We start from the raw sequence: 25,510 nt of genomic DNA, 5'->3' as shown, positions 1-25,510 counted from the left end.
TAACACTGTTGCCAGTCATGTGGCCCCCTAGGGTGGTTCCCTACTACAATAACTGAGGGACTTCCTCACCCAACCCCGTCCAGCAGCAGAAGAACCCTATAGCTTCAGTACGTCCCTTGGCACATACCCCTGCAGCCTGGATAACGCCAGTCGGTAGCATTCCTCCATGAACATCTCGATGGCAAATCAAAAAGTTTTGGGCCAACCAATGAGCATCTATCACCGAGTTGATCATCTCTCAGTAGCATTTGATGCCGGTGTTACTGTGCGTCCCTAGGAACAGTGTAGATCATAGTGTCCTCCAGCAAACAGCTGCTCGGGACGAACCGTGACACGGCCCCTTGCGTCTCTCTTCAAACCCTCTTCGCAGCCCCACAGTCCGCAAAGAGGTGGGCGACCCTCCCTTCCCCACTGCAAGGTGGTGTGAGTCCTTGCATGCAGGAAGGATCTGACTAGGAGGGCCCTTCTCACCGTCAGCCAGGCAAGGTCCTGTTGGCTGTTGGTGAGATCTGGTAATGAGGCATTCTGCCAGATGGTCTGGACAGTCTGCTCAGGGAACATCAAAATCAGCCGGGAAGTTGGAAGATAATAGAGTAACGTTCGAACCCATTGCCCCCCCAACACCCACGATGTCCTTCACTGTGAACAGTCAGGCCCAGCACATGTTCAAGGGGTAACAGTTAATTTTCTTCCTGGGCATATTTCAACCTTCAGGATAGAATGCAGAACAGCAAACGATAGAGCACAGGAACAGGTCCTTCAGCACACGACCTGCTAAACTAGCTAAACCAGTGAATAAACACGTAATCACTAGACTAATAGCAAATGGGAAATGAGAGAGTGGTTATGCTGGTTGCTTTACTGAGGAAGTGAGAACTATAGAGTCCATGGAGGGGAGTCTGATATCCATGACGTGATGAGCTGTTTCAACAATTCTCCAGTGTTTTGCCGTCATGGGCAGAGCAGTTGCCTCTTCTCTCTGCTCGCTGATGCCATCAGGAAGCTGCTACCGGAGTCTTAGGACCCACACCACCAGGTTCAGGAACAGTTATTACCCCTCAGCCATCAAGCTCTTGAACCTGAGGGGATAACTTCACTGACGCCGATACTGAACTCATTCCATAAGCTAAGGACTCACTTTGCAGGACTCTACAACTCATGCTGTCGATATTTGTTGCAGGTTTGTTTATTTGTTGTTGTTGTTGTTATTATTGTATTTGCACAGTTTGTTGTCTTTTGCATATCGGTTGTTTGTCCGTCTCTGTCGTGTGCGTCTTTTCATTGATTATATTCTGTTTATTTACTGTGAATGCCCACAAGAAAATGGATGTCAGGGTTGTATATGGTAACGTACATGAACTCTGATAATAAATTTACATTGAACTTTGAAGCCTTCATTTGGGTCTCTGGTTCTTGGCCTCACCAGAGCCAATCTCCTACTGTTGCGGTTGCTTTTCCTCGCTGAGTAGTCAGTCCTCTTTGGCCAGCCCTTCACCTGCTGCCGGCACTGCCGAATCCCCTTCCCACCGCAAAGCTGATGACTGTCTGTAAATGCTTCATACCTTGGTTAGCAGATGGTTCTGGTCTTGCAGCACATTGATTGGCTGCCGGTAGAAGCCAATTGCCTTCGCAGCAGGAACAACCCCATTAACAGGATGCTGGGTGTGTGCTGTCTGCCAAAAGGATAGGGGAGGAAAGGTTAGGTGTTAGAAGCTGGTTCTCTTGAGGACCTTCCTAGGGGAGACGGGAGGTGGGGTGGGGGTGTTCTTCAGCATTCACATTCATGCCATCACTGGCAAAGTCGGCACTATTGCCCTCCCCTGAATGCAAGTGCTGCACTTCGGATGGAGTTTAGAAGTGGGTGCGCTGTTGGGTTTGGAGTCACATTCAGAATGGGTAAGGACTGTGGGTTAGACTTGGCTACATGATCCGGAAGAGTGAGAGTTTACAATTTTTAAACACTATCTAGTGGAACAGAAATTTGACCAGTCCACAATCGGACGGCATGAACTTTCCAGCTTCTAGTAACCTGCTCCCCTCCCCTCTTTCTGCTCTCTTCTCTCTCTTCCTCATCTACTTAGTTCTCCCTACGTCCCTTCCCCTTCACCCCAAGGGCAAGAACCTTAAAAGTGTTGATGATCAGAAAGATCTTGTTTCCAAGTTCATAGCTCCCTGCAAGTGGCTACATGGTTGGTAGGGTGGTTAAGAAGGCATATGGCATGCTTGGCTTTATTAGTTGAGGTGTTGTTCAAAACATAGAAACATAGAAAACCTACAGTACAATACAGGCCCTCTGGCCCACAAAGTTGTGCCGAACATGTCCCTACCTTGGTAATTATTAGACTTCCTCATAGCCCTCTATTTTTCTAAGCTCCATGTACCTATCCAAAAGTCTCTTAAAAGACCCTATCGTATCCGCCTCCACCACCGTCGCCGGCAGCCCATTCTACGCACTGACCACTCTGAGTAAAAAACTTACCCCAGACATCTCCTCTGTACCTACTCCCCAGCACCTTAAACCTGTGTCCTCTTGTGGCAACCATTTCAGCCCTGGGAAAAAGCCTCTGACTATCCACACGATCAATGCCTCTCATCACCTTATACACCACCTCTCATCCTCCTTTGCTCCAAGGAGAAAAGGCAGAATTCACTCAACCGGTTTTCATAAGGCATGCTCCCCGATCCAGGCAACATGCTTGTAAATCTCCTCTGCACCCTTTCTATGGCTTCCATATCACTCCTGGAGTGAGGCAACCAGAACTGAGCACAGTACTCCAAGTGGGGTCTGACCAGGGTCCTATATAGCTGCAAAGTTAGGAAGTTATGCTTTATAAGCTCTATAAAACTAGTTCGGCCACTTCTGGAGTAATGCATACAGTTCTGGTTGCTCCATTATGGGAAGGATGTTGAGACTTTAGAAAGGGTGCAGAAGAGGTTTACCAGGATGGCCCCTGGATTAGAGAGGACGTGCTATAGTGAGAGGTTGGACAAACTTGGGTTGTTTTATCTGGAGTTGCAGAACCTGAGGGAAGATCTTTTAGAGGTTCATAAGATTATAGAGGCATATATTGAGTAGACAGACAGTATCTTTCTCCCCAGGGTCAAAATGTTGCATACCAGAGGGTGTGCAGTTAAAGTCAGAGGGTGCAATTTCAAAGGAGATGCAAGGGGTAAGGTTTTTACAGAGGGAGTGGTGGGTGCCCGGGGTGGTGGGGGAGGCAAAATACATTATGGACCATTAAGAAATGTTTAGATAGGCACATGAATGTGAGGAATGTTTCTTTGCCCCACTGCATATGCCCATCACCTACACACCCCTCTCACTACTGCTCCCATCTGCCCTCCCCACTGTGACTTAATTCAATGCTCCACTTTTGTCTCCTATAAAATAAATGCCACACTCTGGGGTAACCTGGATTGACCGTTTCCCTCCCTCCCTCCCCCCTCACCCTTGCCCGACTTAACCGGAGGCTGCAGGATTTGACTCCCCATTCACCCCCGCCCACCCCCACCCCCCCCAACAACCCACCCCGTTCGCTGCAAACCTTTCCCGTGCAGGACATGAGGTCACTGAGGCAGCAGTTCACTTCCTGGATCTTGGCCAACAGGAGGCAGGCTCGGTTCGGCTGAGGGTCAGTGGGACAGTCCTGGAAAGAAAGGACGGGACGGTAGTGTAGTGGTTAGCGTAACACATTATATTGCCAGCAGCCAGCAATAGGGGTTGATTTCCCTGTTATCGACTGTGTGAGTGCCAGGCCTCGAACCCAGTGCGACTGTGGTCATTGACGTAAACAAACATCCCCGCAGTGTCCTAAAAGACATCATAGGCCAGCATAGTAACATAACAGTTAGTGTAACACTATTACTATGCCAGGGATCTGGGTTCAATTCCCACCACTATCTGTTTGGCCCATGGATGTGTGGGTTTCCTCCAGGTGCTCTGGTTTCCTCCCACATTTCAAAGACATACAGATTAGTAGATTAATGGGTGTAATATGGTGGAAGGGGCTCATTGGGTTGGAAGGGTCTGTTGGTGAGCCACATCTCTAAAGTAAGGTCAATGATACGATTTTACCAGCAGGAAGACATTACTGACAGCCCACAGCCCGCCCAGCCCAAAGCTCACCACGTTCCCCAGTCCCCGCCTGGCTTGCTCTTGCCGCCGCCTAACATTGTGGATCTGCTGCAGGTACCAGCCGCGAACCCGCTCCACCATCTCCAGGCCGTGCACGAGTGCGTCGCGCTCCTTCTCCAGTTCCTTCATCCGCTTCAGCTGCGAGGGAAACGGGACAACAGACAGTGCTTTTGTGTGGCGACCTGCTAACACTTTATGTACTTGCACTAGAGGTTCTGCAGATGCTGCAAATATTCCAGCAACACAAAATGCTGGAGGAGCTCAGTAGGTCAAACAGCATCTATGGAGAGGAGCAAACAGTCAATGTTTTGAGCCAAAACCCTTTATCGGGTCTGGAAGAGAATGGGGCGGAAGACAGAATGAGGATTTTGCCTGCTCACCACCTCCCTCTGGTGCCCCTCATCCTTCCCTTTCTCCCATGGTCCTCTGTCCGCTCCTATTAGATTGTGTCTCCTTAGCCCTTTACCTCTATCACCTATCACCTTCCAGCTTCTTACTCCATCCCCCCACTCCTCCAATCACACATCTGTCCCTCACCTGGTCTCACCTAGCTCCTGCCAGCTCATACTCCTTCCCCCTTCCCATTCTCATATTCTGGCTTTTGGCCCTTTTGTTCCCAGTCCTGATGAAGGGTCTTGGCCTGAAACATCAGCTGTTTATTTCTCTTTGCAGATGCTGCCTGATCTGCTGAGTTCATCCAGCATTTGTAACATTTCATTTGCTCAGTCAATCTAATCTGTCAGCATCTCCCATGGTTTCACACACTCGGAGACTGAGATGAGAAGAAACTTCTTCTTGAGATTTTCTCCCCTAGAGGATGCTGAAACTTCAGAATTCTCAACGCAAGAGATACTTGAAGGAATATCATTAAATATATATTTATGATGAAGCAAGTTATAAGACCTCCAAGAGGACCACAACCTTGTTGTAGGGTTCGGAGGCTTGTGTGTCTCAATGACCTGGACAGCTCTGTTGGCTGGAGTCAGTGCCTTGTGCTTTTGGCTCTTGGTGGGTTCACCCATGCTAAACAGGACAAAGGATAGAGTGGTCCACTAGACCTCCAGGTTTGGGGATTCAGCTTAGGGATAACCACCATGACCGGTTAAAAAAGAACTGTTACAGAAACAGCAGTGAAGAATCCTTCTATACAGACGGAGATGGAGGACATTCATTGCTACCTTACAGCCAGCAGCGTGACAAGCAGTAGGTAAGTAATGAGAGGCATGGTGATGCGCTACTAGAGCTGCTGGAGACCCGGGTTCGATCCCAACCACCGCTGCTGTCTGTGTGCGGTGTGTACATTCTCCTTACGCCTTCATGGGATTCCTCCCACATACCAAAGATGTGTGGGTAGGTAGGGTAATTAGTCTGTAAATTGCCCTTAGTGTGTAGGAGAGGAAGGGGATGGGAAGGGGTGAAGAATTAAAATGGGATTAGTGTACTGGATGATTGGTGTAGACTTGGTGGGTCGAAGAGCCTGATTCTGTGAGATGTAACATCTGTAGACAACCTCAAGACTTCTCAAAACATTAATAACCAATATACTTTATGTGTAGCCATATTTGTGATGAAAAACAGACAACAAAATTCCACAGGGAACATTTACTCGATAATTTAGTTCTCGGTGTGATAAATTTTGGCCAAGAATCTGGGAAGACGACCCTTCCTCTTCTGAATAGTGGGTCCAAGAATCTTTGATGTTCACCTGAGAGAGTGAGTAATTAGTAAATTGGTTTATTATTGTTGCATGGACCAAGGTACAGCGAAAAAATTTGTACACCATTCTTATAGATAATTTCATGATAAGTACAACAGATCCTGCAGTTGCTGGAAATCCAGACTGGAGGAACTCAACAGGTCAGCATCTACGGAGAGAAATAAACAGTCGACATTTTGAGCTGAGATCACTCATCAGTGATCGTTTCATCACATCAACATCTTGAGGTAGAATAAAGGGAGAAGAATAACAGAATGCATAATGAAGTGTTACTCTTACAGAGAAAGTGCAGTGCGGGAAGACAAGTTGAAGGGAGTGAAGAGGTAGATTTGTGAGGTCTACCTACACTGGATTCCTGCCTAGTGGGAGGGGTACAAGAAGAGGGAATGTCTGGAAGGGAAGAGACTTTGATAATGTTGGCAGCTTTACTAAAGCAATAGAAAAAGTGGACAGAGTCCATGGAAGGGAGGTTGGTTTCTGTGATGTACTGAGTTGTTACAACAGCTCTCTGCAGTTTCTTGTGGTCACAGGAGAACAGTTGCTGTACCAAGCCAGTATACTGGATTAGGACATGGACACCAGATTCTGGTTGTAAACACAAACTGTTGGAGTAACTCAGCAGGTCAGGAAGTATATCTATTAAGGGAAATAAGCAGTTGATGTTTCGGGCAGAAACCCTTCGTCAGGACTGGAAAGGAAAGGGGAAAAAGCCAGAATGATAAGATGACTTCCATGTCTAAGGACAGGGCAATGGTCTACCCCTGTGTCCTGCAGTGGATTCATCACCCAGGTCTGCTTTCTGTGGCATTCTGTGTCCCAGGGAGATACAGCTTGGAAGCAGTGTTAGAATCTGGGGAGAGATGCTGGAGTGAGAAGGATGTAACTGATATAATTGGGTGACTGATGGTTAGCACATTCTCTGTGGGCCAAAGGGCCTGTTCCCTACTGCATGACTCTGAGACGATATCACCTTTCACTTGTCTAAACCACGGTAGGAATGTTCCAATCATAATCTCTCTTTTTAATTGCAGACACTTCAACAAAGAAAGGCTGAGCATTAATTAGGGGGTTTAATTATCCTTATTGATCTATTTCCACTGGGGAATGGGGACCACCAGCAAGGCTTGCACCCTTAATTGTCCTTGGTCTAGCCTTCCCTTTTCTCATTACAGGAGCCTGAAGATCCGCACTAAAACTAACAGCATCTTCCCCTCTGCCATCTGATTCCTGAACAGTTTATCAGCTCAAGAATACCACCTCACTTTAGGCAATAGAACACTACAGCACAATACAGGCCTTTTGGCCCCAAAATGTTGTCTTGAACTTTTAACCTGCTCTAAAATCAGTTTAGCACTTCCCTCTTACATAACCCTCCATTCTTCTACCATCCACATATCTATCTAAGTTTCTTAAACTCCCCCAATGTACCTGTCACTACCAGCACCCAGCAGGGTGTTCCAGGCACCTGTGTAAAGTTAAACCTACCTCTGATATAACTCTACCCCGTTCTTTCCTCCAATCACCTTAAAATCATATTAGTCATTTCTGCCCTGAGAAGCCGGCAGAAACTCTGGCTCCTCACTGTATATATTAGTTCTGATAATTTATAGTAATTTTTATGACTTGGTATTGCTGCTTCAAAACAACAAAGTTCATGCCATGTAAATTAGAACATAGAATAGTACAGCACAGTACAGGACCTTCGGCCCACAATGTTGTGCTGACCCTTAAACCCTCCCTCCCATATACCCCCCCCCCCACCTTAAATTCCTACATATACCTGTCTAGTAGTGTGGTGAACTACATATACCTGTCTGGACACGCCCCCTCTGCTGACTGCTCCTGTGGCTCCTCCCATGGACCGTGGCTCCTCCCACAAACCCCGGTATAAAGGCGATTGAGGCCTGAGCCCTGCCCTCAGTCTTCAGGATGCAGTGTGGTGGTCAATTGCTGCTTGTTCTTTCTTCCAGTCAATAAAAGCCTATATCTTACCTCACGTCTCAGAGAGTTATTGATGGTGCATCAAGTAGTCTCTTAAACTTCACTAGTGTGTCTGCCTCCACCACTGACTCAGGCAGCGCATTCCACGCACCAACCACTCTCTGAGTGAAAAATCTTCCTCTAATATCCCCCTTGAACTTCCCAAATTAGTGATATGAATTCTGATTCTGATATCAGTGATCAATAGGAGAGAGTTCCAGTGATTAACCCTAGCGGGTGTTTCTCAGTGTGTGCCGTGCAGGGGAACCAGGTAGGTTCCTCCTTGCCCTTGGCCTTCTTGGCGGTACAGATCGCGGGGGTTGCAAGGCGCCGGCAAAACAGCCCAGCCCATTTTATCCAGGGAACGCTGTGTGTTAGCAGTGGTAGAGTGTGTGAACGTTTATTCAGACTGGACTGCTTTGTCCTGGGTGGACCTGAATTTCCTGATGGTCGCTGGAACTGTGCTTACCAGGACGAGTCCAATCTAACCAGCAGAGGGCAGGAGCGTGGCACAGCCACTTCCAAACGCCGTGATGGTTTCAATAAAACCCGTGACCTCGGAGCTTGCAAATTCAATTTATGTAAAATGCAGTGCTCTGTTTTGAAAGCCCTCGACTCCTCTCATCCATCCCTTTTCCTCTCTATGACCCATACAGCATTACAGCACTGGCCCACCATATTGTGACTCCCCTTCCCTTCCACCCCAACTCCTCTCATCCCCCTTCCTCCCTCAACTTATCCTTCACCCTCACCCCTTGCACCTTCAGCCCCCACCAACTTCGCCCTCCCCTTCACTCCTCTGTTCCAGTTCCCGCCCTTCAATCAAATACAGCCCCGGACAGGGAGAAGCAACAAGGGAGAGCTGCAAGATTGGGGGGGGGGGGGGGAGGCAGTACGCGTCTGTGCTTTAGGCAAGGGGCTTCCAGTTAAATGGAATTAGGAAGTCATATTCTCACACAACAGGAGGAATGGCCCTTTGGCCCACTGAGTCTCTGCTGACCATCAAACACCCTTTTGCACTAATCCTATGTTAATCCCATTGTGGAAGGAGGAAAGGACAGAGCTAGAGAGGAGAAGAATGGCCCACCAGGACCGGACGGGATGTACCTCAGGCTACTGTGGGAGGCAAGGGAGGAGACTGCTGAGCCTCTGGCGATGATCTTTGCGTCATCAATGGGAACGGGAGAGGTTCTGGAGGTTTGGAAGGTTGCAGATGTTGTTCCCTTATTCAAGAAAGGGAGTAGAGATAGCCCAGGAAATTATAGCCCAGTGAGTCTTACATCAGTAGTTCGTAAGTTGATGGAGAAGATCCTGAGAGGCAGGATTTATGAACATTTGGAGAGGCATAATATGATTAGGAATAGTCAGCATAGCTTTGTCGAGGGCAGGTCATGCCTTACGAGCCTGATTGAATTTTTTGAGGTTGTGACTAAACACATTGATGAAGGAAGAGCAGTAGATGTAGAGTATATGGATTTCAGCAAGATATTTGATAAGGTACCCCATGCAAGGCTTATTGAAAAAGTAAGGAGGCATGGGATCCAAGGGGACATTGCTTTGTGGGTCCAGAACTGGCTTGCCCACAGAAGGCAAAGAGTGATTGTAGACGGGTCATATTCTGCATGGAGGTCGGTCACCAGTGGAGTGCCTCAGGGATCTGTTCTGGGACCCTTACTCTTCGAGATTTTTATAAATGACCTGGATGAGGTAGTGGAGGGATGGATTAGTAAGTTTGCTGATGACACAAAGGTTGGGGGTGTTGTGGATAGTGTGAAGGGCTGTCAGAAGTTACAGTGGGACATTGATAGGATGCAAGTCTGGGCTGAGAAGTGGCAGATACAGTTCAACCCAGATAAGTGTCAGGTAGTTCATTTTGGTAGGTCAAATATGATGACCGAATATAATATAAATGGTAAGACTCTTGGCAGTGTGGAGGATCAGAGGGATCTTGGGGTCTGAGTCCATAGGACACTCAAAGCTGCTGCGTAGTTTGACTCTGTGGTTAAGAAAGCATACAGTGCATTGGCCTACATCAATCGTGGGATTGAGTTCAAGAACAAGAGGTAATTTTGCAGCTATGGTCAGACCACATTTGGATTATTGTGCTCAGTTCTGGTCGTCTCACTATAGGAAGGATGTGGAAACCAGACAAAGGGTGCAGAGGAGATTTACAAGGATGTTGCCTGGATTGGGGAGCATGACTTATGAAAACAGGTTGAGTGAACTTGGCCTTTTCTCCTTGGAGCGACAGAGGATGAGAGGTGACCTGACAGAAGTGTACAAGATGATGAGAGGCATTGATCATGTGGATAGTCAGAGGCTTTTCCCAGGGCTGAAATGGCTAACACAAGAGGGCACAGGTTTAAGGTGCTTGAAAGTAGGTACAGAGGAGATGTCAGGGGTAAGTTTTTTTACTCAGAGAGTGGTGAGTGCGTGGAATGGGCTGTCGGCAATGGTGGTGGAGATGGATACGATAGGGTCTTAACAGACTCCTGGACAGATACATGGGAGCTCAGAAAAATAGAGGGCTATGGGTAACCCTGGGTAATATCTAAGGTAGGGACACGTTTGGCACAACTTTGTGGGCCGAAGGGCCTGTATTGTGCTTTAGGTTTTCTATGTTTCTAATGGAGGAGGGAGAGGGAGAGGACCAGTGTTTCATGGGAGCAGCCAACATGGTACTGTGGGGGTTAGCACGATGCTATTACACCTCGAGGGTCGGAATTCAGAGTTCAAATCTGCTGTCAGCTGCAAGGAGTCTGTATGTTGCCCCATGGAATGCGTGGGGTCTTCTCTTGGTGGGGTCTTCTCTTGGCGCTTTAGTTTCCTCCCACAGTCCGCAGTCCAGCTAGTCAGTAGGTTAACTGGTCATTGTAAATTGTCCCGTGATAGGGATAGTGTTAAGTCTGGAGTTGCTGGGCGGCACAGCTGGAAGGGCCTGTTCTGCACGGTATTTCAAAAAATAGCAAATAATTAATAACCCTGGTCATTCTCTCTCCCATCCAACAGTAGATACAAAAGTTTGAGAGCATGTACTGTGCCTCCAGGCTCAAGGACAGCTCTATCCCGTTGTTATCAGACTCTTGAATGGATCTCATATACGATAAGGATGAACTCTTGATCTCTCAATCTACCTGGCACTTTATTCATCTACCTCCACGCACTTTCTCTGTAAATGCAACCACTGTCCCTCTCACCTATCCATCACTTCCGCTCCTCCTTCCCCTTCTCCCGTGATCCACTCATCAGTCCTTTGCCTGTCCCACTTATCTCCTCCCAGCTTTGTAATTCATTCTCCCCTCAACTGCCCCCCCACCCTCCTTCCCCCCTGTCTCACCTATCACCTGCCAGATTGTTCTCCTCCCCCTTCCCCCCACCCCAACTTCTATTTCTGACTTCTACCCCTTACTTTCCAGTCCTGATGAAGGATCTTGGCTTGATATTTTGACTCTTTATTCCTCTTCGTGGACGCTGACTGACCTGCTGAGTTCCTCCAGCATTTTGTGTGTGTTACTCTAGTTTGCCAGCATCTGCAGAATCTCTTTTTGCTTATGACTTTTACTTTCATTTTGTACTACCTCACTGTACTTATGTTTGGAACCATCTGTCTGGCATGGAAATAAATGTTTTCAGTGTAACTTGGTACATGTGACAATGACCAATTACATCCCTCCTCCTTTCCAGCTCCCAGTCTAGGATGAAGGATCACCAAGTGCCTTTGTGCCCAAGGAAGCTAGTTCTGACTCTGGGACCATCCCTCAGCACCCTGGAACCACTCAGTCTCACTCACCACGTCGTAATCGATGCCGCTGGTTACCGTGTGCCGTCGCGGCTCATTCCGGCACCGGGCGCTCTGTCGCTGGGCAGCTTGAGCAACGGAGCCAGTGATGCTCTGTGAGCGACTGATTCCTGGTCCTTCACTGCGGTCTGGCCAGGGGATAAAATGACCGGGGTTAGAACGTAGAATATAGAACAATACAGTACAGGAACAGGCTCTTCAGCCCACAAGTTTGTGTCAAGATAATTAACAATCATAAACCATTCCTGTCCTGATTAAAGGTCTCAGCCCAAAATATCAACTGTTCACTCTTTTCCACAGATGCTGCCTGGCTTGCTGAGTATCTCCAGCATTTCATGTATGCTGCTAATTGATAATCATATTCCCAACCAAAGTAAGCACACCTATCGTTGGCAGCCTCTCAGATGGCCACCAGGATGGATGCAGGACTGAGGTAGATAGACTGATTAAGTGTTGTCACGAGAACAACTGTGCACAGAACATCAGTAAGACCAAGAAATTGATTGTGGACTTCAGGAAGGGGAAGTCGAGAGAACACACACTAGTACTCATTTCACAATGGGAAAGGGTGAGCACCTTGAAGTTCCTGGGCATCAACATCTCAGAAGATCTACCTTGCACCTAGCATGTTGATGCAATCAGGAAGAAGGCAGCACACCAACAGTTGTACTTCATTGGGATTTTAAGGAGATTTGGTATGACTCCAGCAAATTTCTACAGATGTACAATAGAGAGTATTCTAACTGGTTTCATCACCACCTGGAGTAAAAGCACCAATGCCCAAGATCAAAACATGCTGCGTAGGTTGTAGATTTAGCCATCTCCATCATGGGCACATCATCCCCTGTCATCGAGAACATGGTTCCTCATTACCCTTGTCATTACTAACATTAGTGAGGAGATACAGGAGCCTGAAGACACACACCCAGTGATTAATGAACAGCTTCTTCACCTCTACCAATGGATTTCTGAATGGTCCATGAAACCATCTCACTATTTCTCTTTTGCACTTATTTATATTTGTAATTTATAGTGATTTTTATGTCTTTGCACTGTACTGATGACACAAACAACAGATGTCATAATGAACATTGCAGTTAATAAGCCTGACTGATTCTGACTGTCCCATCAGAGTCCTGACGAAGGGTCTCGGCCCGAAATGTCGACAGTACTTCTCCTATAGATGCTGCCTGGCCTGCTGTGTTCCACCAGCATTTTGTGTGTGTTGTTGTTTGAATTTTCAGCATCTGCAGATTTCTTCGTGTTTGCCCATCAGAGACCATGTAGGTTACATGTAGAGTAAAGCTCACTATACATAGTCTCTCTAAATACTCCCACAGCAGGGTCTGAGTACAGTTTCCATTGAATTCTTCCGTCAATCCTTATACACTGCACTCTATACGTTAATGAGTTGGATGAAGGACTAATGGCAAACATCACTCACGGGGAAATCTAAGATTATGTACATTGGTAAGGAGGATAAAGTTGTGGGATGTTTTCTAAATTGGGAACAAACTCAGGAATTGGAGGAGCGAAGGTACTTGGAAGACCTGGTGCAGGATTTTCTGAATGCTAACTTGTAGGTTGGTGGTAAGGAAGGGAATGCACTGTTATCATTCATTTTGAGAAGATTAATAAACAAGGGCACTAGCCTCACCAGCATCCAGGACATCTTCAAGGAGCGGTGCCTCAACAGCTGTGGCAGGGTTTGAATGTCATAACCTACTACAAAGGCAAATCTTGAGGCATAGGGGACAGCAGAGCTTCACTTCCAGATGAGCTCAATGCCTTCTATGCTCACTTTGACCACCAGAACAGGGTGGAACCATCGTGCACCCCCTTGTCTCTCAATGATGTTTTGGTCTCAGTATCTGAAGATGACGTGTGGGCTGCCTTCAAGAGAATGAATCCAAGAAAAGCTTCTGGTCCAGACGGAGTACTGGCCAAGTACTGAAGACCTGTGCTGACCAGCTAGCTGGAATATTCAAGGATATCTTTAACCTCTCACTTTGCCAGTGTGTGGTACAAACTTGCTTCAAGCCAGCTTCAATCATACCGGTGCCTAAAAAGAGTATGGTAACCTGTTTAAATAACTATCACCTAGTGGCACTTACATCCACATTGATGAAATGTTTTGAGAGGCTGTTGTTGAAGCATATCAGCTCCTGAGTGAATGGTGACTTGGATCCACTACAATTCGTCTACCAAAGCAACAAGTCTACAGCAAATGCTATTTCATTGGCTCTTCACACAACACTGGAACATCTGGACAGCAAAGGTGCATATATCAGGATTTTTTAGTCAATTACAGCTCAGCATTTGACACCATTATCCTCTCAAAATTAATAAAACTCCAAGACTTGAGCCTCAATATCCTCTTGTGCATTTGGATCCTGGGTTTCCTCACTTGTAGACCCCAGTCAGCTCTGATTGGCAAAAACATCTCCCCCTCCATCAGCACAGGAGCACTGCAGGAATGTGTATTTCACCCCCTGATCTACTCAGTTTAACACTCACGACTGTGTGGCTAAGTACAGCTCCAACACCACTGTTATGGGCTGTATCAAAGACACTGATGAGTTAGCATATAAGAGGGAGATTGAATACTTGTCCAAGTACTGTAATTTCAGGGTGTCACTATCTCGGAAGACCTGTCCTGGAGCCGTCATATAAATATTATTGTGAAGAAAGCACAACAGCACCTCTACTTCCTCAGGAGTCTGCGGAGATTCGGCACGTCATTGAAACTTTGCTAAACTTCACTCGATGTGAGGTGGGAAGTGTGCGGCATTACAGCCTGGTATGGGAACACCAATGCCTTTGAGTGGAAAATCCTACAAAAGGTAGTGGATTCAGCTCAGTACATCACGGGTAAAACCCTCCCAACCATTGAGCACATCTTCATGACACATTGCCATAGAAAAGCAGCATCCATCATTAGAGATCCTCACCACCCAGGTCAGGATCTTTTCTTGAATAGAATAGTATTCTTGAATAGAAGGTATTCATGCCTCAGGACTCGCACCACCAGCTTCAAGAACAGTTACTACCCTTCAACCATTAGGTTCTTGAACAAAAAGGGATAACCACACCCATTTAACAACACTGTTATTTGTTATTTCAAATAACAAATCATTTATTGCTATTTATTTATTATCTGCATTTGCACAGTTATTGTTCTATAGGTTTGCTAAATATGCCCATAGGAAAAAGAATCTCAGGGTGGTGACATGTATGTACTCATAATAAATTTTACTTTGAACTTTGAAAAAGGTGGCATCCATCATTAAGGTCCCCATCACCCTGGACATGCCTCCTTCTCACAGTTACACATCCTCAAGCCCCACATTCAATATCTCGGGAATAGTTTCTCCCTCTCTGCCATCAGATTTCTGAATAGCTATTGAATCCATGAAAACTATCTCACTACTTCTTTTTCTCATTTTGCTCTACTTACTTAATTAAAACTATAATATATTACACACACTTCTCACTGTAATCTGTGATTGGTCAGGCCATGAGGGGATACGGAGAGAAGGCAGCAGATTGGGGCTGAGAGGAAAATTGGATCAGCCATGATGAAATGATGGAACAGACTCGATGGGCCAAATGGCCTAGTTCTGCTGCTGTGTTTTATGGTCTAATTTACAGTTTTTATTATTATGCATTGCAATGTTCTGCTGCCACGTAACAAAAAATCTCACGACATATGCTGTGTTGTTGAACCTGGTTCTGATTCTGAAAAACAAGGATGGCTGGCTGAGATTTTATAAAGTGTTGGTCATATAACATGGTAACAAATTTTGGGACCAATATCTTGGGGACAGTCCAGAGGAGGTTCACAAGAATTATCCTGGGACTGAAAGGGTTTACATGTGAGGAGCATTTGATGACTCTGGCCCTGTAAGGTTGGGGAATCTCATCGAAACCTACCACGTATTGAAAGGCCTGGAAAGAGTGGGTGTGGAGAGGATGTTTCCATTAGGAGTGTCTGGGATTTGCAGGCTCATCCTCGGAGTAGATGGTATTACAGAGTAGGACAGAACATCCACGGGCACTGTTCCCTCCAAGGTGCGAGGGTGCCGGGCAGCGCGGTGAATGAAATGCTCCCACGCACGTAGCCTTTGTAGCCACGCAGCTCCAATTGGATGTAGCTTAAAAAGAAGTTTTGGAAAGTAAAAGATTTTCCTTGTTGTGCTGCATTTCATTATTACCTTCAATTAACAAATACATTCAAGGTTATGTGATTCTTCAATTTTCATTCCAGATATCCAGAGTACACATATATATATATATATATATATATATATATATATTACAAAAACCAAACGTTCAACGTACGGCGCAGTGTACAGACCGTGGTTGGCTCGCGCAGCCATGAAAACAATTTGTTGTTCACGTGCAGGTTACTTGGCACAGCAACTGTGGCGATCCGTTTATTCTCAGGGAGTCAGTGTGTACCATTTATTAATTAGGTGTGGGCTGTATATTGAGTCCGAGGGTGTGTACAGAGGTGGTTGAGATTACTTTCATTAATTGCGGTGTTTAAGGCTTTATATCCCTTGAGCTGCCGCCCGAGGTCTGGGAAGCGGGGCGGGGGTGCAGTTGTAGTGGATCTGACGTCCTGCTCTCGGCTCCCTCTAATTAACTGTTTGACAATAGCCGGATAACGAACAGCGTCGGGCGAGTAAACCCAGGGCAGATGGTTGAATGCGGGCTGAAATGAGACGAGTGCATTCTCTACCGGCCACCCTGTCCCCAGCGGCCAGCAGCTGGGAGTCGACCGTCAAACAAATGGTGAAAAGGGCAACTTTGTCACACCGCTCCACACCCAATCATTCGGCTATTAACCCTTCAGTCACCCCAATTGTCAGCAAACAGTTGTTTCAATTACCTCAACAGAGACAATGGACAATTTAATTGAATGTTCCTGAGCATCCAACGAATGGTTAACCCTTCAATCAAATATAGTCAACAAACAGGGTGAACAGAGCATCTTTGTCGCACCGCTCCACACCCACCCACTTTACAATTAACCCATCAATCACCCCAACGGAATCAACAATTCGATTGCCTCGGAGTCGCAACGCGCACAAAATGCTGGAGGAACTCAGCAGGCCATGCAGCATTTATGGAAAAAAGTACAGTCGTTGTTTCGGGCCGCGACACTTCAGCAGGACCGAAGGTCCTTGAGAGTCTCAGCCCGATACATCGACTGTACTCCCTTCCATAGATGGCCTGGCCTGCTGAGTTCCTCCAGCATTTTTGTGTGTGTTGCTTGGATTTCCAGCACCTACAGATTTTCTCTTATTTGTAATTCAATTACCTCAACAAAGCTAGTGGACAATTAACCATTTAATTCCCCTGACACAACCTCTTCTACTTACCTGCCTTTCACCTCGCTCTGGTGCCCACCCCCCACTTCTCGTTCTCCTTTGGTCCATGGGAGACCATCCCCTATAATGATGGTCCTATCGTCTTATCAGGACCATTCTGATAGTCCTCTCCTATCAGAGATTCCTTCTTTATCATCCCTTCATTCCTTTACCACCTATCACCTCCAGCTTGTTCATTTTCCCCTCCCCCGCCTCCTTATTCTCCCCTTCCTTTCTGGTCCTGATGAAGTGCCTTGGCTGGAATTGTCAGCTGCTCCCTCCTCAGAATCAGAGTCAGGTTTATTATCACCGGCCTGTGACGTGAAATTTGTTAACTTAGCAGCAGCAGTTCAATGCTATACATAACCCAGCAGAGAGAGAGAAAAATAATAAATAAAATGAAAATAATAATAGATAAGTAAATCAATTACGTTTATTGAATAGATTTTTTAAAACGTGCAAAAACAGAAATATTGTATATTAAAAAGATTTGCCTCACCTGGAAGGACACTTTAGGGCCCTGAATGGTGGCAAGGGAGGAGGTGAATGGGCATTTGCAGGGGTAAGTGCCAGGAATAAAATCAAGTGGGGAGAGGCAGACAAATGGACAAGAGTGTCAAGTAGAGAGCGATCCCTGCAGAAAGCGGTGAACAAGATTCCCATGGAAATCTGACATTCTACCTAACACAACCCTTCAATTACCATGATGCAGCCTTTGAAAAATTAACCCTTCTATTACCGTAACACAATCACTGGACAATTCCCCTTTCCGTTGTTGCACTGACATGATGGAAAGGTTAAAATTTCCTAGAGGTGGTGATGAGATAAACAGTTCCAGAGCCAGTGGCGGGGTCAATGCGGGACAGGTTAAATGAGATGATGGTTGACCTGGATACATTTTTCTGATGATCGGACATTTTCATGATCAGCCTAACTGAGGAAGTTACCAGGAGAATTGATGTAGGAAAGGCAATGGATGTTGTCTACACAAGCATTAGCTAGGCTTTTGACAAGGTTCCACATGGTAGGTTGGTCCAGTAGGGTCAGATGTTTGGCATTCAAGATGAGGTAGCAAATTGGATCAGACATTAGCTTCAGAGGAGAAACCAGAGAGTGGCCGAAGATGGTGGGAGGCCCGCAGCTAGTGGTGTGCCACAGGGATCAGTGCTGAGTCTGTTGTTGTTCATCATCTAGATCATCCAGATTGATGATAATGTGTTAAACTGAATCAGCAAATTTGCTGATGACACTATGATTGGAGGTGGGGGGGTGGGTGGTTGGTAGTGGACAGCAGGGAAGGCTATCTAAGCTCACAGCAGAATCTGGGCCAGCTGGAAAACTGGGCTGAAGAAATGGTAGAGGGAATTTAATGCAGACAAGTGTGAGGTATTTGGGAGGGCAAAGTAGGGTAGGACTTGTATGGTGAGTGGTCGGGCACTGAGGAGTGCAGTAGCATAAAGGCATCTGAGAATATAGGTCTGGAATTCATTGAAAATGGCATCACAGGTGGATGGGGTTGTGAAGAAAGCTTCTGGTACAGTGACCTTCATAAACTGAAGTACTGTGAATTCTGGTTATTTGAGACACATCAGGACCAGAACATTTTGGCCTAATTAAGCAGTGGCTCCTATTCATTGAAGATTCATGGAAAGAGTTGAAAAGGTATAAAGAAGACAAACTAATTTTAAGAGTACAAATTACGTATTTAAGTGAAATACGGAACAAATTAGAACATGGCCAATAGTAGTACAGTACTATAAAACTGTGCGTTAATTCCCAATTCTTATCGACAGAGGAATTCATCCAGTGTACGCTGCCGTGTTCTTTTGATTGAACAAAACTAGTGCAGACACTTTGTGCACATAAAACTGCTTACTTATGAAGATTGCATCCTCCAAATCTTCATCTTCATTGGAATTTTCAAGATAATATTTGATACCTTTAAATTCCACGTAGCCCCTTCTAACTTGTTGACATAGTCAAATCATTTTATTTTTACTCCCAGCCATTTCTGGCACTTTCAAGCCTGAAAGCTTGAAAAAGTACTTGAGCGAAAAAAAAATTCTGAATTGTCCTACTGCTTATTTCTTGCCAGCTATCAGTGACAAAATCATTGGTTTATGAACATAAACACACCCAACTGACACTATTTAAAAATGGTTCTCTCCAAGCACAGTGTCATGTACAATGGCTGCAAAAAAATGGATGTGACTGATGCTGGTTAGAAGCTATTTGGCAACTCTCTCCTGTCCCAATTAAGTAGAATAGTGTCCAAAATAAATAAAGAGAATCGTGGCTATTTTCTTAATTAGCTTTTGTTCTTTAAGAGTTGTCCCAAATAAATGTCTGCCCCAATTAACTGATGGCCCAGTTAACTGGCACCAACCGTGAGTACAGAATTTGGACTGTTATGTTAATGTTGTACAAGATGTAGATGAGGCCTAATTTGGAGTTTTGTGTGTAGATCTGCTCAATTATGTGGAGGAAAGATATCATCGATATGATTGAAAGAACGCAGAGTAAATGAAGGCCAGCTGGCCAAAAGCCTTTTCCGTCACCGTGTCCGCTGACTTTCAGGAAGCTGTATCCTGACCTAGTGGGCCGAATGGCCTGCTCTGTCACTCCATGACCAACAGTATGCCCACTGCCTAAACTCGGGTGACACAAGGCACCGTCTCAGCGGCGATGGGATAACAAGAAATGGGCGACACGGTAGCTCAAGGCTTTTACAGCTTCAGTGACTCGAGTTCAATTCCTGCCGCCGTCTCTGAGCAATCTGAATGCTATTCCTATGACCATGTGGGTTTGCTCCGGTTTCATCTCACGTTCCAAGGATGTATGGATTAGTGGGTTAATTGTTCCCGTAGGTGCAATTGGGCCAGATGAGCTCACTGGACAGAAGGGCCTGTTGCCAAGTTGTGTCTTTAAATAAATAAATATAGATAAGATAAACAGATAAATTAATAAACAGATAGATAAATAATAGATATAGGTCTATGCAAAAGTCTTAGGTACTTATATACAGGTAGGATGTTTAAGACTTTTGCACAGGACTCTACTTGTCAATGTGGCGCGCAGAGTGAGATGATAAGTCTGGCGAGAGCAATGGATTTTGGGAATGGCGAAGGTAGAGCACCACTGGAGGGGTGTGGGACAGGTGGCAGAGAAGGAGTGTCAGAGTCGGGGCAGTGGCGCAAATATAGTCACATCTGGCCCTGGGACACCAGGCAAGGTCATTTGATTCCAAACACTTGGTTTATTGATCATTACAGAATGTCTTTCCAGCGCTTCCTGTTCCCGCCCCTCTCCCTTCCTCTTATTTTCCCAACCAGGGTCACCCCTCTCCCTGCCCCCTTCCCACTCTCAGTTCACAAAAGAGACCCACGTCAGAATCAGGTTTATCATCACTCATGTATGTCATGAAATTTGTTTTTGTGCAGCAGTACAGAGAAAAATATAAAATTACTACAGTACTGTGCAAAAGCCTTAGGCACCCTAGCTCGCTCTCTCTATTGTGTGTGTGTGTGTGTGTGTGTGTGTGTGTGTGTGTGTGTGTGTGTGTGTGTGTGTGTGTGTGTGTGTGTGTGTGTGTGTGTGTGAGAGTGTGTGTGTGTGTGTGTGTGTGTGTGTGTGTGTGAGAGAGTGTGTGTGTGTGTGTGTGTGTGTGTGTGTGTGTGTGTGTGTGTGACTTTTGCAAGGTACCATATATACAAAGATAGATAAATAACAAATAGATACTGTAGATAAATAAACAGATAGAGAAATGGAAAGCAACATCCATATCAGGGACCTCCCAGCACACATGCTATGTTCTCCTCTCGCTGCTGCCAACAGGAAGAAGGTACAGGAACCTCAGGACCCTCACCACCAGGTTCAGGAACAGTTACTTCCCCTCAACCATCAGATTCTTGAACCGTACGAATTAACTACATTTAAGTTCACTTGCCCCATCAGTGAACTGGTCCTACAACCTATGGACTCTTCATCTTATGTTAATGATATTTATTGTTTATTTGTTATTATTTTTTACTCTTTTTGTATTGTCACAGTTTGTTTTCTTCTGCAGGTTGGTGATTGTGCACAGCCTTTTCTTGTGTTTAATGTGCATGGCCACCGGAAAATGTACCTCAGGGCTGTACACGGCGACATACGTAGATGTACTTTGATAATACGTTTATTTTGAGCATTGAACTTTGAGAAGGAAAGAAACCAATTCACAAGTGAAGAGAAACTCTGCTTCTTGATATTTTGGCGCCTATGTTCCTCATATTCAGAGCTAATTGGTGGCTGAAGCACTCACTCATGCGTGTAATCCCTCCACGGTCAATAGGCTTTTCGTTTTTGCCGATGGGAGATTTGAGTTCAGTGGGGGTGGGGGAGGGGAGATGAATAATTAACCTATTAATTGCCTATCCAAGAGTCTCTTAAATGGCCCAATTGCATCAGACTACTACCACTGCGAAAGTGTGTTCCAGACACTTAACACTCTTTGGGTAAAAAAGAACACAACCTCTGACATCTCCCCTAACTTTCTTCCACTCACTTTAACAGTACGACCTCGGGTATTGGCCATTACCACTCGGGGGAGAAAGTAAGTTGTCTGCTATTGGCCAATACAGCCCCAGGGGAGAAAAGCACAATCTATACCTCTTATTATTTTATTCACTTCTATCAATGTATGGGGCAATCTATGTGGATGGTATAGAAAACAAAGTTTTTCCACTGGATCCTGGTACATGTGACAATAAGTAATTACCAAATTTAACTAGATTAGGAATCTTCGGCCTAAAACATCAACATTGTCCGTGATGCCGCTGGACCTATATTTGTCCAGATACCTTCATGAAGACATGTGACTGGGAAACAGGCCATTTGGCCCATCGAGTCTGCACTGACCATCAGAAGTAGTTTTATTACTGACATATGTAGTGAAATTTGTACATAAAATATATAAAAAGTTGCAATAATAATATACATTATTTTGCTGTGTATGTGTGTGTGTGTGGTGTAAAAAGAGATCAACTCTGCGCAAAACATCGACCACACTTTTCCATAGATGCCACCTGGCCTGCTGAGTTCCAGCATTATGTGTGCATAGTAGCGTTCATGGACCGTTCACAAATCTGATGGCAGAGGGGAAGCTGCTCCTAAAACATTGAGTGTGTGTCTTCAGGTTCCTGTGCCTTCTCCCCAATGATAGTAATGAGAACCTGTGAGGTTCCTTAACCACGGACCCTGCCTTCCTGAGGCTTCACCTTTAGAAGGTGTCCTCAATATTGGGAACGGTTGTGCCCATGATGGAGCTATCTGAGTCTACAACCTTCTGCAGCCTCTTGCAATCCTGTACCAGACAGTCAAGCAGAGAATCAGTGACAAGTCCGTTCTCTGTGGACAATTGCTGGAACCTTTGGTGGCACACCAAACCTCCTCAAACTCAAAACGAAATATGATGTGCCTTCTTCATTCATCAGTGTTGAGCCCAGGACAGATCTTCGGAGATGCTGCTCACCCTTCCTGTTGCTGATCCCTAGATGAGCACTGGTATGCATTCCCCCGATTTCCAAACTGCAGTAGTGACCCACTACCTCATCCTGTGGGGGGGGGGGGGGGGGGTGGAGAGGACGGAAATAGAGGACACTGTGTGACCCATTGCCACCTCTGGTCCCAGGGAGGGGTGGGAGATAAAAGACAAAGATCGATCCACTGCACAAATTAATCCATAGGTTGGGACATAAAGGAGAGTGTGGGCCGCACTGCCCTGCCAGGATCGGGGGGTGGAGGGTGATCGATGTGGGACACACAGACCCTGTGTAGTTGGGACAGAACAAGCTGTCTGTCCAGGAGGAGGACTGGACAATATCAAAGAAAGTTTTGGAGGAAGAGGGAAAGGGGACAGTTGAGGGACAGTATCACTGGTAACCAAAGTCTTGGCTGGAAATGGTCTGTACACATGGGTTACCTCTCCTAACCTCAGGCAGTCACATGGGACCTGCCTGCCCAACAGGAAAGGCATTTACATATTATACAAAGCAAGATCCCACCATTAACATGACCATTTGAGTTCACATCTCACCAGGCACTGGTGTTGGTGAGGCTGGTATTTTATTACAATCGTGGACTACCACTCACAGAGGATGTTATGGAAGACCACGATAACAGCCCACAATAAATCCCCTCTCGTCTCAGAGCCATAGCCAATTCACCCGGTCTCATTACTGATCCCAGTTACAAGGGAACGCACTGCAAACAATGATGTAGCAACACTCGGTCACCTTGGAAGACAGCACCATCGACCCTCAGACAGCACAGTGACCTCACGACCCTGCCACGAAAAGGGTGAGGCAGAATCAGGTTTAACATCACTGACACAGGCCGTGATTTTTTTGTTTGTTTGTGGCAGCCGTGCTTTGCGAAGTAAAAGAAGTTGCAGTAAGAAATATATAAAAGATAGTAATTGGTGCAAAAAGAGAGCAAAATAGTGAGGGTTCAGAAATCTGAGGACAGAGTGGAAAGTGTAAACAATGTTGCTTAGTGAGGTACCCTAAACAAACAGGCTCCTGAACCGACATGGATAACTTCATTCATCTCAACAATGAACTGATTTCACAACCTGCGGTCTCACGTCCGAGGACACTACAACTCATTCCCTCACTATTACTTATTGCATATTTGCCTTGGGTGGGGTGGCAAGGTAGTGTAGTGGTTAGCACAAAACGCTTTACAGTGCCAGCGAGTCGGGTCCAATTCCTGCCGCTGCCCGTAAGGAGTTTGTACGTTCTCCCTGTGGCTGCCTGGGCTTCCTCCGGGTGCTCCGGCTGGTCGTTGTAAATTGACCCGTGATTAGGCTGGGATAAATTGGGGGATTGCTGGGAACTGGGGCTCAAAGGGCCAGAAGGGCCTAGTCCATGCTGTATCTCAATAAATAAAATTTATTATTAATTTGCTTTTCTTGTTTGTATTTGCCCAATTTGTTGTCTTTTGCACGTTGGCTGTTTGTCCGTCTTTGCCTGGGTGTAGTGTCTCATCGGTTCCATTGTATTTCTTTGTGCTATGGTGAATGTCCGGCACCAACTGAATCTCAGGGTAGTATCTGGTGATATACCTGTAGTTTGAACTTTGAGTTGTGACTGTAGATTTCAGCTGAAGTAGACTCAAGCTGGTAGTCTTCCCTTCAGAGCTGCTCATAAAGAGTCACCACAAAATACACACATCATTATTATTGGCTCGAAGCCCAGATGTTAAAATAACACTATTATACAGAGTCGCCTTCAGTGGAACAGAAACCAAGCCATCAATACAAGTCCATTGTCATCATCGTCAAAATCCTGCGATACTCTCCCTCTCCTGTCAGCACTGAGGGAATGCTCTCACTGGGAGGACTGTGTTTGCTCCAGAAGGTGATAGCCTCCTTCCCAAGTCACTGACTGTTGGAGAACATGGTGATATCCCTGATCTGCAAACGCTGATGTTCTTATCTGGGAATGAACAGCAACACTGCTGCATACAAAGACTCTGCTTCTGTAGGCCAGATGGCACAAAGAATGTAAAGAGCATTTGCACTATACAGTTATATATTTATTATGAATAATGCTTGTTTTTGAAATATATACAGCTCCTCCTCAGCCCATGGTGCGAACTGAATGAGTTATTAATGGTCATTGCTGCTTTTGGGATCTTAAACTGCATAATTTACACCTGCCTTTCCTATTTGGCAGGCAGCTCCGAAAGGACTGCCTGAGGTTAGGAAAAGATGTTCTAAGTGTAGACCCTTTCCAGCCAAATCCTTAGCTGTTTGGGACAGGGTGGGTCAGTGGGCCGCACACTGTCCTCCCCCCTCTGGGACAGGGTGGGTCGGTGGGTCACACACTGTCCTCTCCCTCTGGGACAGGGTGGGTCAGTGGCCTGCACACTGTCCTCTCCCTCTGGGACAGGGTGGGTCAGTGGGCCGCACACTGTCCTCTCCCTCTGGGACAGGGTGGGTCAGTGGCCTGCACACTGTCCTCTCCCTCTGGGACAGGGTGGGTCAGTGGGCCGCACACTGTCCTCCCCCCTCTGGGACAGGGTGGGTCGGTGGGCCGCACACTGTCCTCTCTCCCTCTGGGACTGGGTGGGTCGGTGGGCCGCACACTGTCCTCTCTCCCTCTGGGACTGGGTGGGGCAGTGGGTCACACACTGTCCTCTCCCACTCTGGGACTGGGTGGGGCAGTGGGTCACACACTGTCCTCTCTCCCTCTGGGACTGGGTGGGGCAGTGGGTCACACACTATCCTCTCTCCCTCTGGGACTGGGTGGGTCAGTGGGTCACACACTGTCCTCTCTCCCTCTGGGTCTGGGTGGGGCAGTGGGTCACACACTGTCCTCTCTCCCTCTGGGACTGGGTGGGGCAGTGGGTCACACTGTCCTCTCTCCCTCTGGGACTGGGTGGGGCAGTGGGTCACACACTGTCCTCTCCCTCTGGGACTGGGTGGGGCAGTGGGTCACACACTGTCCTCTCTCCCTCTGGGA

The 25,510-nt window shown here is 46.4% G+C and overlaps 1 protein-coding gene across 1 annotated transcript in view; it reads right to left on the bottom strand.

The window, feature by feature from the left end:
- The window catches only part of LOC140718889 (suppressor APC domain-containing protein 2-like), a 41,654-nt gene that overhangs the window by 2,507 nt on the left and 13,637 nt on the right, over nucleotides 1–25,510 (bottom strand). The window contains exons 2-5 of the mRNA XM_073033158.1: nucleotides 11,623–11,759; nucleotides 4,127–4,273; nucleotides 3,546–3,647; nucleotides 1,563–1,673 (exon numbers count right to left, since the gene is read on the bottom strand). Of these exons, the coding sequence (XP_072889259.1) occupies nucleotides 1,563–1,673; nucleotides 3,546–3,647; nucleotides 4,127–4,273; nucleotides 11,623–11,759 (497 nt within the window). The remainder of the gene's footprint in view (nucleotides 1–1,562; nucleotides 1,674–3,545; nucleotides 3,648–4,126; nucleotides 4,274–11,622; nucleotides 11,760–25,510) is intronic.

Source organism: Hemitrygon akajei, chromosome 2, assembly GCF_048418815.1.
Source record: "Hemitrygon akajei chromosome 2, sHemAka1.3, whole genome shotgun sequence".
In the NCBI taxonomy this organism is placed as follows: Eukaryota; Metazoa; Chordata; class Chondrichthyes; order Myliobatiformes; family Dasyatidae; genus Hemitrygon; species Hemitrygon akajei.
This window is presented reverse-complemented; position numbering and strand designations above follow the sequence as displayed.